This window comes from Nerophis lumbriciformis, linkage group LG09 (genome assembly GCF_033978685.3).
Source record: "Nerophis lumbriciformis linkage group LG09, RoL_Nlum_v2.1, whole genome shotgun sequence".
In the NCBI taxonomy this organism is placed as follows: domain Eukaryota; kingdom Metazoa; phylum Chordata; class Actinopteri; order Syngnathiformes; family Syngnathidae; genus Nerophis; species Nerophis lumbriciformis.
In genome coordinates this window covers 37,640,105-37,657,315 of record NC_084556.2, presented here as the reverse complement: position 1 = coordinate 37,657,315, position 17,211 = coordinate 37,640,105, and the positions used below count along the sequence as shown (strand labels likewise).

General features: G+C 38.0%; 1 protein-coding gene across 6 annotated transcripts in view; it reads right to left on the bottom strand.

Annotated features, from left to right (window-relative positions):
* Positions 1 to 16,075, bottom strand: part of LOC133607332 (protein turtle homolog B-like) — a 250,778-nt gene extending 234,703 nt beyond the window's left edge. For all 6 annotated transcript variants that reach the window (XM_061961847.2, XM_072913838.1, XM_072913840.1 and 3 more), the window contains exon 1: positions 15,811 to 16,075. In XM_061961847.2, the coding sequence (XP_061817831.2) occupies positions 15,811 to 15,874 (64 nt within the window). In that variant the 5' untranslated portion in view covers positions 15,875 to 16,075. The remainder of the gene's footprint in view (positions 1 to 15,810) is intronic.
* Between the last annotated feature and the right edge of the window lie 1,136 nt (positions 16,076 to 17,211).

The window sequence follows — 17,211 nt, the reverse complement described above, 5'->3', positions numbered from 1 at the left end:
CTAATACTATAGTTTAAAGTTTATAGTTTAAACATCAGTTTTTAAATAGTAACTGATGCATCCTTCTGTGTACTTTCTTTTGATTAAAATCATGTACATTTAAGGCATTTACTGGTACATTGTTAAGTTACTTTGCTTGTGTCATGTCTGTATTATCATGTTTTGTTTTAAGTCATGTTTTGTTTAGTTTCTGTCTTTTTCACTCCCTTGTCTGGTCACCATAGCAACCATTGGTTTTCGCCTGTCACGTCACGCACCTGTTTCACGTTTTGAGTCACGCACCTGCTTTCACTAATCATGTCCATAGTATTTAAGTTCAGTGTTTTTCAGTTTGTCTTTCTGACGACCTCACACCCCATATACAGGTAAAAGCCAGTAAATTAGAATATTTTGAAAAACTTGATTTATTTCAGTAATTGCATTCAAAAGGTGTAACTTGTACATTATATTTATTCATTGCACACAGACTGATGCATTCAAATGTTTATTTCATTTAATTTTGATGATTTGAAGTGGCAACAAATGAAAATCCAAAATTCCGTGTGTCACAAAATTAGAATATTACTTAAGGCTAATACAAAAAAGGGATTTTTAGAAATGTTGGCCAACTGAAAAGTATGAAAATGAAAAATATGAGCATGTACAATACTCAATACTTGGTTGGAGCTCCTTTTGCCTCAATTACTGCGTTAATGCGGCGTGGCATGGAGTCGATGTGTTTCTGGCACTGCTCAGGTGTTATGAGAGCCCAGGTTGCTCTGATAGTGGCCTTCAACTCTTCTGCGTTTTTGGGTCTGGCATTCTGCATCTTCCTTTTCACAATACCCCACAGATTTTCTATGGGGCTAAGGTCAGGGGAGTTGGCGGGCCAATTTAGAACAGAAATACCATGGTCCGTAAACCAGGCACGGGTAGATTTTGCGCTGTGTGCAGGCGCCAAGTCCTGTTGGAACTTGAAATCTCCATCTCCATAGAGCAGGTCAGCAGCAGGAAGCATGAAGTGCTCTAAAACTTGCTGGTAGACGGCTGCGTTGACCCTGGATCTCAGGAAACAGAGTGGACCGACACCAGCAGATGACATGGCACCCCAAACCATCACCCAACCATGCAAATTTTGCATTTCCTTTGGAAATCGAGGTCCCAGAGTCTGGAGGAAGACAGGAGAGGCACAGGATCCACGTTGCCTGAAGTCTAGTGTAAAGTTTCCACCATCAGTGATGGTTTGGGGTGCCATGTCATCTGCTGGTGTCGGTCCACTCTGTTTCCTGAGATCCAGGGTCAACGCAGCCGTCTACCAGCAAGTTTTAGAGCACTTCATGCTTCCTGCTGCTGACCTGCTCTATGGAGATGGAGATTTCAAGTTCCAACAGGACTTGGCGCCTGCACACAGCGCAAAATCTACCCGTGCCTGGTTTACGGACCATGGTATTTCTGTTCTAAATTGGCCCGCCAACTCCCCTGACCTTAGCCCCATAGAAAATCTGTGGGGTATTGTGAAAAGGAAGATGCAGAATGCCAGACCCAAAAACGCAGAAGAGTTGAAGGCCACTATCAGAGCAACCTGGGCTCTCATAACACCTGAGCAGTGCCAGAAACTCATCGACTCCATGCCACGCCGCATTAACGCAGTAATTGAGGCAAAAGGAGCTCCAACCAAGTATTGAGTATTGTACATGCTCATATTTTTCATTTTCATACTTTTCAGTTGGCCAACATTTCTAAAAATCCCTTTTTTGTATTAGCCTTAAGTAATATTCTAATTTTGTGACACACGGAATTTTGGATTTTCATTTGTTGCCACTTCAAATCATCAAAATTAAATGAAATAAACATTTGAATGCATCCGTCTGTGTGCAATGAATAAATATAATGTACAAGTTACACCTTTTGAATGCAATTACTGAAATAAATCAAGTTTTTCAAAATATTCTAATTTACTGGCTTTTACCTGTATGCTTCTGCACACTTATGATCCTTGCTGCTCTTTTTTCATGCCGGTTCCATGCCAAGTAAGTTTTTGTTTATCAAGCCACAGTTAATGTTTTTGTTTAATTGTTCATAGTTTATTCTCTGCCACTGTGCGCGCTTTTTGTTTATTCCTTTTTTTTTGATAAATATAAATAAAAAAATGTACCTTCATTCCCGTCTCGCCCGTGCCAACTTTCCGTTGCATCCCGGAAAAGCAAACTCCAAAGACCAAGTCTTGACAGCTTGTTCTTATTTAATTAGCTTTATTGACTCTCTATTAGGGCTGGGCAATACGGCTGAACACTGCGATATATGTTTTTTATATTGATCGATATTGATAATTATTGATCATTTTTATGACTTATTTAGGCCTGCCAATAAATACAGTAATAACATTTCCAACTTACCAAGGGTGCTATTTATCAGTGGAGAAGGTGTCTGTCTGGTAGCCAGGTGGTAAAATAGTCGCAGTAAATTTGAAGCTAGTTGCAGTTTTGAGACACTAGATTGCAGTAGTGTATAAGTTATTAAGCACTAGAAAGAGTAGTTTGAGAAGCTGCTCATTAAACCGACACATTGGAAGTGTCAGGGTGTTGTTGACAAAACTAAAGACAAGTTTCTGTTATTGAGGTTAAGATATCACACTTTCTCTTCTCACATCATACAGACAATTCACAACGAGCCAGAAAGACGGCGCAACCAAAATTGGAAGTTGAGACTGTTACCTGATTGGCTGTTAACGTGTGACTTCTTCCTATTTCCTGTTTGGTTGGGTTCCCAGAGAGCGAGTGACTTCATGCAATGAATCTTGCTTCATAATTTATTTTTTCTTCCGACCAAATAAAACTCTATAACTCTATATCAAATGTTATATCGATATCGATTATGTGTCTATCGCGATTGATATTGTTTTATTGGCCCAGCCGTACTCTGTGTGTTAGTAAGATGTTCAACTAATCTTTAGTGTCTTTAGCTTTAACTGTTAGGTTAAAAACAATATTAAAAAACTGTGATACTAATCAAGATCGGATGATATGAAAACATTTATTGTGATTAGGGATAACGGCTTTTTGCTGATATCCGATATTCCGATATTGTCCAACTCTTTAATTACCGATACCGATATCAACCTATACCGATATCAACCGATATATGCAGTCGTGGAATTAACACATTATTATGCCTAATTTGGACAACCAGGTATGGTGAAGATAAGGTACTTTTAAATTTTTTTAATAAAATAAGATAAATAAATTAAAAACATTTTCTTGAATAAAAAAAGAAAGTAAAACAATATAAAAACAGTTACATAGAAACTAGTAATTAATGAAAATGAGTAAAATTAACTGTTAAAGGTTAGTACTATTAGTGGACCAGCAGCACGCACAATCATGTGTGCTTACGGACTGTATCCCTTGCAGACTGTATTGATATATATTGATATATAATGTATGAACCACAATATTAATAACAGAAAGAAACAATCCTTTTGTGTGAATGAGTGTAAATGGGGGAGGGAGGTTTTTTTGGGTTGGTGCACTAATTGTAAGTGTATCTTGTGTTTTTTATGTTGATTTAATAAAAAAATTAAAAATAAATAAATACAATTAAAAAAAAACATACCGATAATAAAAAAAATGACACCGAAAATTTCCGATATCACATTCTAACGCATTTATCGGCCGATAATATCGGCAGGCCGATATTATCGGACATCCCTAATTGTGATACATTTTTTTTGCTTTATCGCCCAGCCCTACCTGATTTGGCAGTAAAATACTCCATTGTTGTAGTATCATTGTCAAATTTGACATGGGATTAAGTAAGGACTTAAACCAGGGGTCCCCAAACTTTTTGACTCGGGGGCCGCATTGGGTTAAAAAAAATTGGCCGGGGGCCAGGCTGTATATGTGTGTGTGTATATATATATATATATACATATATTTGTATATACATATATACATATATATTTGTATATATATATATATATATATATATATATATATATATATATATATATATATATATATATATATATATATATATATATATATATATATATATATATTTGTATATACATATATACACATATATACATTTGTATATACATATATACACATTTGTATATACATATTGTATATACATATATACACACATATATATATATATATATATATATATATATATATATATATATATATATATATATATATACATATACATATACATGTACATATACATATATACATTGTCTTTATAATCCGTTTTGTCATTTAACATCAATTAACATTGATGTTCATCAACATTTAACATTGTCACGTTATCGATGGGAAAATTCATTTTTAGACAATATGATTTGCCTGAGCGGCTAGGAGACACCAAGAGTAACAAGCGGTAGAAAATGGATTAGAAAGGAAGGATTAAAGAAATAAACTTTTTTTTTTTTTTTTAAAACAAACTTTTTTTTTAACTTGGGACTTCCTGTGGGCCGGATTTTGGATGCTGGGGGGCCGGATTCGGCCCGCTGGCCATAGTTTGGGGACCCCTGACTTAAACTATGGCTCCATTATGTTTTACAGTTCACACCTCCGATCCACACCATCCATCCATCCATTTCTACCGCTTGTCCCGTTCGGGGTCGCTGGATTATAAAGGCAAATTAAAACATTTTAAAAAATCTACAAGAAAATAAATTTGTGTATTCTAACTGCTATTTGTCATTGTCAGTAGCAACAATACATATTCTGACTGTTGGAGAAACATTCATCTTGTTTCAAAAGAGTCCAGGCCTCTACTCCAAATGGTTCGAAAACAACTTCACATTTACTTTGAGTTTATTTTAAACATGCATACATACATCCAGATACAGCACACTTTCCAGTTCCTCTGTTCAACATGTTAGAAAAGGAGTAGGAAGAAACAGAGCTTATTTAATCCTACCCCTTTTCCTTTACATAGAAGTTGCTAACACTTTTGTCCACTTCTTGTTCACAATATACTCCATAAGTATTAACATAAAAAATAAATAAATAAATAATAATTACTGCCATGAGGTGGCGACTTGTCCAGGGTGTACCCCGCCTTCCGCCCGATTGTAGCTGAGATAGGCTCCAGCGCACCCCGCGACCCTGAAGGGACTAAGCGGTAGAAAATGGATGGATGGAATAATAATTATTGAAGTAAGGTATATTTCATATGGTGAGATAAATAATATTATCTAGAAAATGAACGGATGGATGGAATAAATTCAGAATGTTTTATTCTGAATACTTTGGGTATGTCTTTTTTCAGATAGAACTGGAAGAGCACAAGTCCAACTGCAAAACCAGTGACAATACCTAAAGACACTATCTTTGTAAAAGAAGCTGATATATTATATTGCATATTATTCCACATTTTCGCCATCCAATCCATGGAAAAGACGAGGGAAGACGCTTATAAACAACTTCTTAAGTCCCCAAATGATGCTCAATATCCTCTTTGAGGAAGATCTTATATAACATCTGCCGTGTAGTCTGACAAGCTCAGTAGCACACAACAAACTGCAACATAAAGTTTGTGTGTCATAACTTTAACACGGTATCGAAGACACAAATGTTCTTTTTTAGGTCTTGCCAACGTTGTCCCAATTTCCCTCCATCCTCTTCCCTCTCTGCTTTTGATAAAGTATAGCGTGAGATAGAGGGGAAAAGTAGCAGTAGCTGCTCTAGCATCCCTCCTACCAATACAACACTTTCTTAAGACATGCACTGCAAATATACAAGTACTGCCATACCTCGCTTTTTGTACCAGTCTGTGCTCGACGAAAATCCCTGCCCCGGTTTTTAGTAGACCATCTTGGTTATTGTATGACCAAACATTACACGTTACAAACTATTCAGTTTGTCTGCGTATCATTTCGCCGAATCGAGTGCTCAAACACAGAATCCCACGCGTAGGTGACTCAAAGTCTTTGCTTTTTTTTTTTAAATTGAGTACAACTACAAAATTATGGGACCTTTGGGGTCGGATTTAGGGCTGCAACAATAATCAATTAAATTGATAAGAACATTTTAAGTTATTTTGCTTTTATTAGATGTTTAATTAGCGTAACTAATAAAAATGTAAAAAATTTGGATCGCATTGACTGTCCAGAACTTTAAATACACGGACATACCAGTAGTTTACGTTTTCAGCAAATTTTGGGATAAATTAACATATTTTTTACAATACAGTATATTACCAGATTATATGACACATTTACTTTTAAACCCGCCAACATTTAGGCAAAAAAAAAAAGTTGAAACCATTACTTACAAACCTGTTTCCATATGAGTTGGGAAATTGTGTTAGATGTAAATATAAACGGAATACAATGATTTGCAAATCCTTTTCAACCCATATTCAGTTAAATATGCTACAAAGACAACATATTTGATGTTCAAACTGATAAACTTTTTTTTTTTTGCAAATAATTATTAACTTTAGAATTTAATGCAGCAACACGTGACAAAGAAGTTGGGAAAGGTGGCAATAAATACTGATAAAGTTGAGGAATGCTCATCAAACACTTATTTGGAACATCCCACAGGTGTGCAGGCTAATTGGGAACAGGTGGGTGCCATGATTGGGTATAAAAACAGCTTCCAAAAAAATGCTCAGTCTCTCACAAGAAAGAATGGGGCGAGCTACACCCCTTTGTCCACAACTGTGTGAGCAAATAGTCAAACAGTTTAAGAACAACGTTTCTCAAAGTGCAATTGCAAGAAATTTAGGGATTTCAACATCTACGCTCCATATAATCAGCAAAAGGTTCAGAGAATCTGGAGAAATCACTCCACGTAAGCGGCATGGTCCGAAACCAACATTGAATGACCGTGACCTTCGATCCCTCAGACGGCACTGTATCAAAAACCGACATCAATCTCTAAAGGATATCACCACATGGGCTCAGGAACACTTCAGAAAACCACTGTCACTAAATACAGTTGGTCGCTACATCTGTAAGTGCAAGTTAAAGCTCTACTATGCAAAGCGAAAGCCATTTATCAACATCAAGAAACGCCGCTGGCTTCTCTGGGCCCGAGATCATCTAAGATGGACTGATGCAAAGTGGAAAAGTGTTCTGTGGTCTGACGAGTACACATTTCAAATTGTTTTTGGAAATATTCGACATTGTGTCATCCGGACCAAAGGGGAAGCGAACCATCCAGACTGTTATCGACGCAAAGTTCAAAAATCAGCATCTGTGATGGTATGGGGGTGCATTAGTGCCCAAGGCATGGGTAACTTACACATCTGTGAAGGCACCATTAATGCTGAAAGGTACATACAGGTTTTGGAACAACATATGCTGCCATCTAAGCGCCGTCTTTTTCATGGACGCCCCTGCTTATTTCAGCAAGACAATGCCAAGCCACATTCAGCACGTGTTACAACAGCGTGGCTTCGTAAAAAAAAGAGTGCGGGTACTTTCCTGGCCCGCCTGCAGTCCAGACCTGTCTCCCATCGAAAATGTGTGGCGCATTATGAAGCGTAAAATACGACAGCGGAGACCCCGGACTGTTGAACGACTGAAGCTCTACATAAAACAAGAATGGGAAAGAATTCCACTTTCAAAGCTTCAACAATTAGTTTCCTCAGTTCCCAATTGTTTATTGAGTGTTGTTAAAAGAAAAGGTGATGTAACACAGTGGTGAACATGCCTTTTCCCAACTACTTTGGCACGTGTTGCAGCCATGAAATTCTAAGTTAATTATTATTTGCAAAAAAAAATACAGTTTATGAGTTTGAACATCAAATACAGTATATTGTCTTTGTAGTGCATTCAATTGAATATGGGTTGAAAAGGATTTGCAAATCATTGTATTCCGTTTATATTTACATCTAACACAATTTCCCAACTCATATGGAAACAGGGTTTGTACATTGATAGGGGAGAAAAAAAGGTTGTAGTCTAAAAATGTACCCATTTTGTGTTTGAATTCATGTTACCCAATATGACATACTGCATCATTACATATGTTGCTGCTCGATGTTTGCCTTTACAAAATGATTCCAATGTGAAGCTTCACATAAAGTATGTTACAAAAACACAATTAAATAAAGGTTATGATTCTTAAATAAACCAACATTAACATATTGCAAATGAGCCCTAAAGGGGACTATTGATGGAAATACAAAAGTGGCTGCCAATGTTTAATTTTAATGCAATAGGTCAAAATGACCTCGTTACCCAGAATACATTTCTGCGAAAGCATTACCTTTTTTTTATTTTTTATTTCAGACTAAACAAATGTGTTTTTTTTACTTGTGGGACGGCGTGGCGAAGTTGGTAGAGTGGCCGTGCCAGCAATCGGAGGGTTGCTGGTCACTGGGGTTCAATCCCCACCATCCTAGTCACGTCCGTTGTGTCCTTGGGCAAGACACTTCACCCCTTGCTCCTGATGGCTGCTGGTTAGCGCCTTGCATGGCAGCTCCCGCCATCAGTGTGTGAATGTGTGTGTGAATAGGTGAATGTGGAAATAGTGTCAAAGCGCTTTGAGTACCTTGAAGGTAGAAAAGCGCTATACAAGTATAACCCATTTATCATTTATTTATTTACTTCAACAAATATTTTTTTACAATAGTGTTGAACATTTACTTGCATTCAAGGGTATTTTCAGGGAGAGAAAAAAGGCAACCGTACGTGAAAATGGTGGGATAAGTACCAATTGTATTGTCCAATATTTTGGAATATCATGAATACTGTAAAAACTTAGAATTTTTTGGGTTAAAAAAATACTGCAAATACTGCACTGTAATACATATAAGACATATTTAAGTCTAAATTTAGGGCTGCTGCAATCGATTATTTTAGTATTTGAGTGGTCTATCAATTAGTTTGTTCAATTAGTCCAAGAGTGTCTAAACTTTTTGACTTGGGGGCCGCATTGGTATAAAAAAATGTGGCCGGGGGCCGAAAGCTGACTGCATGTAAAGTAGCATGTACATATTATATTAATATCATGGACATATAGTTAATATAACTGGATATTAACACTATGTGAAAGTTTGATTCCTACCTTGTTTACTTCCGTGATGAACTCCTCAAAAGTTGTGTAATCAATCCGAAATATTAAGCAGCTAAAATGCGGCAAACATGGATAAGTGTGAAGAGTCTTCTAATGGATTTAAATGGGTGTAATTTAGATTTTTTTTTATGTTGCTTGGACGTTTTTAATGATATCCACAAAGTTCAGTGAGCAGGTAACCACCTTTATGTGTTGGTTGCATTTTATTCATTTTTTTTGCGGAATGACTAGGAAAAGTTGTTTGGATTACGTCATTAAAGTTAATGCTGTGCTGCATTCATTTAAAAAGGACCATACATGGGCATTGACCTGAATTACTCAAATTAGTCCACAAGATGGCAAAAAGTTGCAGAGATTAGATTGCCAGACATATCAACTTAATTTGAAAACACCCTGCAGGCCAGATTCTTTATAAAGCTCTTGATGTCTCGCGGGCCGTATTAAAAACGCCGGCAAGCCACATTTGGCCCGTGGGCCATTGTTTGAACACCCCTGGATCAGTCAATTAATAATTAAATAAAGACACTTCATAGCCTCAATGCGTATTTTAGGGAAAATCGTTGAAATAAAAATAAAAAATAAAAAAGGGATTAAAAAATAAAAAATATTTATACACAGACCGCAGCACCCACACGCCACCGCTCTATTGCAGCTTCTGTGCGGACATGTCAGCATATTTAAAGTTTAAGGGCACTCAATGTGGTCTGGATCTAACAATTGTTATTAGCTACACTCATTGAACGATTAACCGGAGAAACAAAATAGAAATTGAATCTTTTTTTCTAATCAAACTAATCAATTTAATCGATCAGTCTTTGCAGCCCGACTTAATTTACGTAACATTTAATGTAGGGCAAAAATATGTAAAATATTCTTAAACATCCATCCATCCATTTTCTACCGCTTGTCCCTAAACATAAAAACGTTGCACTGTGGTGAAATGGCAATATTTTAAGTGTGATGTGGTGAGGGACAACTATGTAGGTGAAAAAGGGTATTAATATTAGTATCAAAATGTCTGCTTTTTCTCATTACATTTAGAGCCTGATTTACTAACATCCAAATAGCACGCACTAAACAGCGTGTGCAAAAAAATAAATAAAAGTGTGTACTATAAGTGGGCGAGTTGCGTGTGATCTACTAAGACTGCATGTGCAATTGAAAAGTGGTAGAGACCGCCCTATTTAAATGAGGATTCTGCGTGCATATAGGGAATTTACCACCGAGACAATTATTTTCTGCACATTCATGTTATCTTGCTCCTACCTGTGTGCGATGTGTTGAACCAGCCGCACACATCTATAATCTGTAACACCTTTTCTGAATCGCAATCTAGACAATCGCAATCTATGCACAATAAGGCTGGGCGATATGGACCAAAAATTATATCCCGGTATTTTTAGGTTGTATCGCGGTAAACATAACGATATTTTAAACAAAGTGTTTAGTTTAAACTCAACACTACATTACTGTTACTACCAGTGTTCTCAAATTACTTTTAAAAAGTAATTTATAGTTACGTGTTACTTACCCAAAAAAGTAATTTAATTACTAATATAATTACTTTTTAAAACATGTAATGAATTGCAAGGCAAAGTAATTAATGCATTATTTTAGAAACACTTTAATAATGTCATATGCAGTTTCTATGAGAGCATAGTGTGTGTGCATGTGTGTACCTTTAAAAGGCAACGTCTGTTTCCAAGCAAAGTGTGACGTTAGCGAGGATTCCACAGAATTTGTTTGCTTTAGCAATTAGCACTGCAGCGGCAATTTGGCTCTGGTGGCTGTTTTGTTGAAACTTTTCACCGACTTGTGTTACCTCTAGTTAATAAAGAGGAGCTGTTGCCCCCCTCTGCCAGCCCCTGAAGCTACGGTGCGGGCACATCAGCTGTGCGCGAACACGAATGTGGCGGGGGGTTGGTGTTGGCAGTGCACAGTAGACCCTTCCCGCAGCACCGGCCGCTAACGACCGTAACAAAGCACATCAAAAGATAACGGTATGGCACTATTTCCTCAAATATATACACCGCTTTCTAAAATATACAGGTATTAACTATAACAGCGGTATACCGCTCAGCCCTAATGCACGCTAGTTATGTGCACATGGACACATTTAATCGGATTAAAAGCCTAACCGTAATAAAAATGCTTCATGTAAACACGCCATTTGGAATATTCTGACCCGATCATACACGTTCGGATCAAAATTGAATTCCGATCGAAACGGGTGGTTTGTGCCGAAAGGCATTCGGATTGTAGCGCATGAAAACACATCTTCCGAAATCCAGGTAAGAATTATCCTTATTGCGCATGTATTTAATGTCAGCTATACTTTGGTGGTAGAGGTGGGACTAAAATAAATAGTCTCGAAATTAAGCAATTGTCTTGCTGCTGTCTCCCCCCATTCAACATGTACAGAGGTAGTGTTATATGCTGTTGAGTTGGTTGCTTTAAAACAAAACAGTAAAAACAAAAGTATGGTGTGGAGTGTCATGTGTCGATGTAACAACTAAAGAAGAGATCCAGTTGTCGTCGTAACGAGCTGTTTCATTTACGCCATTACAGCTACTCCAGTGCTAACTGCTATCCTCAGGCACATACACAGAATGTCGTAACATAAAGACGCACCGCAACCCGTACATAACCACAACATAAAAAGCACAGAACAGCTCCATTTCAAAAAGAGAGGTAAAACAAAAGTAGTGAATAGAAAGAAAAAATAATACCGTGACAAGCAGAAATGCACAAAGTAGGGATGTCCCGATCCAGGTTTTTGCACTTCCGATCCGATACCGATATTGTTTTTGCATTTCCGATCCGATACCGATACTGACCGATACCGATACTGACCGATACTGGCCTATCCGAGCATGTAATAAAGTTTAAAGTTATTTAGCCTACTTAGTTGTCAGAATCATGTTGAAAAGGGTTCTAGTACTCTTGATAACAACTAGCCAGCTGAATTAGGGGAGTTTGAATAATACACAATGGTTGGTAACAAGAAACGGACCTGTTTATTCAAGGATAAACACAAAATAGACAAAATTATACATGACAAACAGAAATGGCATCATTGAACTAGGGCTGGGCGATATGGCCTTTTTTTAATATTGCGATATTTTAAGGCCATATTGCGATACACAATATATATCTCGATATTTTGCCTTAGCCTTGAATGAACACTTGATGCATATAATCACAGCAGTATGATGATTCTATGTGTTTTGATTGATTGATTGAGACTTTTATTAGTAGATTGCACAGTGAAGTATATATTCCGTACAATTGACCACTAAATGGTAACACCCGAATAAGTTTTTCAACTTGTTTAAGTCGGGGTCCACTTAAATTGATTCATGATACAGATATATACTATCAGATATATACTATCATCATAATACAGTCATCACACAAGATAATCACATTGAATTATTTACATTATTTATAATCCAGGGTGTGGAGGGGGGCGCCGGATGTAAGTGTCAAAAAGACAGCCAAAAGAGTTTGATATGAGAATAAATCTAAAGTTAAAATATAGGGTAGAAATGCACCCATTTGCAGGAAATGTAGTCTTGATTTTCAAAATGTTCTTTCAAGGCTTGCATGTCTACATTAAAACATTCTTCTTCATACTGCATTAATATATGCTACTTTTAAACTTTCATGCAGAGAAGGAAATCACAACTAAAAAAATCACTAATTTTTTCATACGGTGTTGATGTGGAAATTTTTGCCTCGGCATTTTGATGGTGTGGACGTGTGGCACCGAATGGAGATAAGCGTCTCGACAGACGTCACAATATTTGAACAATGATGACGAAAACTGTTTTCTCTGTCGTGTCCGTGTGTCGAAAATTGTTATGCGCTTATTTTTTTATTTGATTTTGTGCGTGGCATAGATTTGCTAGGCGCAGAGGACACTTAAACAGTGCGCAATTGCACAGGCGAGCACCTTAGAGTGGGCGTTGCTCGCACGGCTGCGCTCTCATCACAGCTAACGTTAGCCATGCTGCTACCTCTCTGCTCGGGGAGGACGTATACGTATGTGGTGTATGACGTGACAGTATGTGACGTGTGTAAGAAGGTGCACTTGCTGTCTGTGAGAGGGAGACACAAGAAAGAGTGAGAGGAGCCTGTCGTGTAATGCCAGCAGCTAAAAGCAACTGCGTGAGAATCCACAGACCTGTGGCTGTGTTGAAGGTGTGCTGGAAAATGCGGAACTGAAATTACGGAGCAGCAGAAAAGTGGAATGTATTATTTAAATCTGTGCGTTGGAAAACACGGACCGGAGTTTTTTTTAAACTGGATCTGGATCGGCATTTTCCCATGCCTTGCCGATACGCAATTTTTGGCAAATATCGGCAGCCGATCCGATCCAAATATCTGATCGGGACATCCCTAGCACAAAGCCATGTTTGGTAACAGTGGAAGTCTAATGCTTCTTCAGCACCTGCAGTGAGTGAACTAGTACAAAGCACAAATAATAACACATCTTTCTGTTGATATTAGGTTCCGCGCATATCAAAGTAAAGTATTCCGATTTAAGGTGTGATGCATGAAAATGTTATAATCAGATCATTTTTTTCAGGGTTCATGTCCACAGTAACATTGTAATCCGAATGATGATCAGATTAAATACATGTTGTCTATGTACACGTGGCTACTGACACTAAATTCTGTGCGCGAGGTTGGGGATGGCATCACCAGCGTATTCGTGCGTCTGGAATGACTCAAAAGCAAGAAAATACATAAAGACGTCTTTTCATATGGGCGATATAATATAGTAAAAAAAATCCTCAATAAAAAAACTAACAACATTAAAAAACGGCAACATGCAGACATGAATTCATTTTAATCAGCCCGTTAAAGGGAAGTGCACTTTTTTAAAATGATGCCTATAGTTTGATTATTATAAGAGACATGAAGACAGATGTGATTTTTATGTTTTAAATGCATTCTAAATATTAAATATATCGATTAAAAGTCATCTTACAATGGAACCTAGAGGAGCCACGCAATTTTGCCTATAAAGCCCTTAAAAAAATATCCAAACACCTCCATTAAGGTTTTAAATTCATGGACCTGATGTACAAACCCTGTTTCCATATGAGTTGGGAAATTGTGTTAGATGTAAATATAAACGGAATACAATGATTTGCAAATCATTTTCAACCCATATTCAGTTGAATATGCTACAAAGACAACATATTTGATGTTCAAACTTATAAACATTTTTTTTTTTTGCAAATAATCATTAACTTTAGAATTTGATGCCAGCAACACGTGACAAAGAAGTTGGGAAAGGTGGCAATAAATAATGATAAAGTTGAGGAATGCTCATCAAACACTTATTTGGAACATCCCACAGGTGTGCAGGCTAATTGGGAACAGGTGGGTGCCATGATTGGGTATAAAAGTAGATTCCATGAAATGCTCAGTCATTCACAAACAAGGATGGGGCGAGGAATTTAGGGATTTCACCATCTACGCTCCGTAATATCATCAAAGGGTTCAGAGAATCTGGAGAAATCACTGCACGTAAGCAGCTAAGCCCGTGACCTTTGATCCCTCAGGCTGTACTGCATCAACAAGCAACATCAGTGTGTAAAGGATATCACCACATGGGCTCAAGAACACTTCAGAAACCCACTGTCAGTAACTACAGTTGGTCGCTACATATGTAAGTGCAAGTTAAAACTCTCCTATGCAAGGTGAAAACCGTTTATCAACAACACCCAGAAACGCCGTCGTCTTTGCTGGGCCTGAGCTTATTTAAGATGGACTGATACAAAGTGGAAAAGTGTTCTGTGGTCTGACGAGTCCACATTTCAAATTGTTTTTGGAAACTGTGGACGTCGTGTCCTCCGGACCAAAGAGGAAAAGAACCATCCGGATTGTTATAGGCGCAAAGTTGAAAAGCCAGCATGTGTGATGGTATGGGGGTGTATTAGTGCCCAAGACATGGGTAACTTACACATCTGTGAAGGCACCATTAATGCTGAAAGGTACATACAGGTTTTGGAGCAACATATGTTGCCATCCAAGCAACGTTACCATGGACGCCCCTGCTTATTTCAGCAAGACAATGCCAAGCCACGTGTTACATCAACGTGGCTTCATAGTAAAAGAGTGCGGGTACTAGACTGGCCTGCCTGTAGTCCAGACCTGTCTCCCATTGAAAATGTGTAGCGCATTATGAAGCCTAAAATACTACAATGGAGACTGCTGCTGTTTATGTTTCATTTTAAGAGTCATTAAAGCTGTTTAGACACACGCTAAGCTAGTTTTGTGCAGTACACTTTGTTCCCTTTCTGAACCCAAAATGAACCAAACCTGACCTTATTAACCTTGGTATCATTTTACACATGTAGTTGCCCTGAGGAGGTACATGACAAACGCTTGAAATGATATACACAGAAAAACTTGTGATGACTTCATGAAAAAACATACACTAGCATTGCTATATCTGGTGGACAAAGCTGGTAAGAATTGATTATCATTATTTTGCACACACCAGTAGTACAGCTGGTAGAATATGATCATATTTCCTTAGTGTTTTTTTTTTTTTTTCATTTTGTGTTTTTTGCAGAATCCTTGAGTGAAGGTAGTAGTGTGCTGTACCTACACACAGGTGATGACACATAATGAACAACTTGGTGTTCTACGACATGGCCTTTTAAACAACCATAAAATGACAGTTAAAATAAGAAGATAGTTTAAAAAAAAAAATAAATAAAAAATAAGCCATGCAAAGGTTAAAGTTGAAAGCTGCTGTGCTTGGACTCACCTTGAGCGGCCGTTCCTCGGCTGCAGAAAACACTTGCTATCAAAGTAGCCACATACCAAATCATAGTACTATTCCCCACCGGAAGTTAACCTCATCCTAGCTCAAAGTGCCCCTTTTCGGTGAAGTGCTCATTGTCGAGAGTCCCAGCGCGGGTGGAAGGTGACCGGTATCCTTTTTTTTATTATTTCAAACCAAGCCCTGGACACTTCTCCATCAGAACGCTCCCTCAACCTTCTCCTCCGCGCTTCACTCGCATCCCGACACCGATCACCTGCGCCAATGGGACCACAGAAACCAGCTCTTAGAGACATACAGACAAGCGTGTGTCTCCGAGAGCCCGCCTTTACTCTTCTCTCATTGGTTCATTTGAGGGTATTCCTTCCGCTGGTTGGTCACCTGGGTTGGCAAAGTCGTGCCGGTATGATGCATTCTAACACTTCACAATACCTCGGAATTTCTGGTTTCCGACCTGAGGAAATTACGTCAACGATGAGAAAGAAGCAAAACGAAGTGTTGCCTTTTTACGTTGAAGGCGTTTTTAGTGTCCATTGACGCACATTAACGCTGGCATTATGTTGTAAATCATTATGTACAGCTTAAATTATTGAATTGTTTTTTTTTTGTGTGAAGCACCGAATATTAACTCAGTGGGGCAATCAGCTCGCTAGAAAGAGAGGATTTCAGATTTCCTGGAGAGTGTTAACGCAGCACGACAGGAAGCAATTTCAAGGTGGGTTGGCTTTAGAGGCCCAAGAGGAGCTGCAGTATCATCCTGCGCAATAATACTACTACTAATAATATAAATAATACTGTATAAATATTGCAGCAGTGCATTATAAACCTTTATGATAATAATATAACATGATAATAGAAATATTTCCCGCCTTGTGTTATTTTTGTTTATTTTCTCAAATATTCAATGTGTGTAAATTAAATGTTTGGTTTTGTACTGAACACTGACCCTGACTTTGCAGTACTCACAGCAACTAACAATTATCCTGCGATTCATGCAGACTAATGCAGTGATTTTCAACCTCTGTGCCGCGGCACACTAGTGTGCCCTGAGATATTGTCTGGTGTGCCGTTGGAAATTATGCCACTTTGCCGTGGGAAATTATGCCACTTCACCTAATTGGTCCAAAAAATATTTTTTGCAAATCAATAATCATAATAATGTGCCGTTGTCTAGTGCCTGCGCTGTGTAGAGCTTGGCAATCTCAATATGCAGAGCACAGCGGGAGACAGCGTGCAGGTAAAAAGGTTTGTAACGCTTAAACCAAAAATGTATACAAAAGGCAAGTCCCGCTAGGAAAAGGCACTGAAGCATAGGGATGGCTATGTAAAACAAAATTAAAACTGAACTGGCTACAAAGTCAACAAAAACAGAATGCTAGACGACAG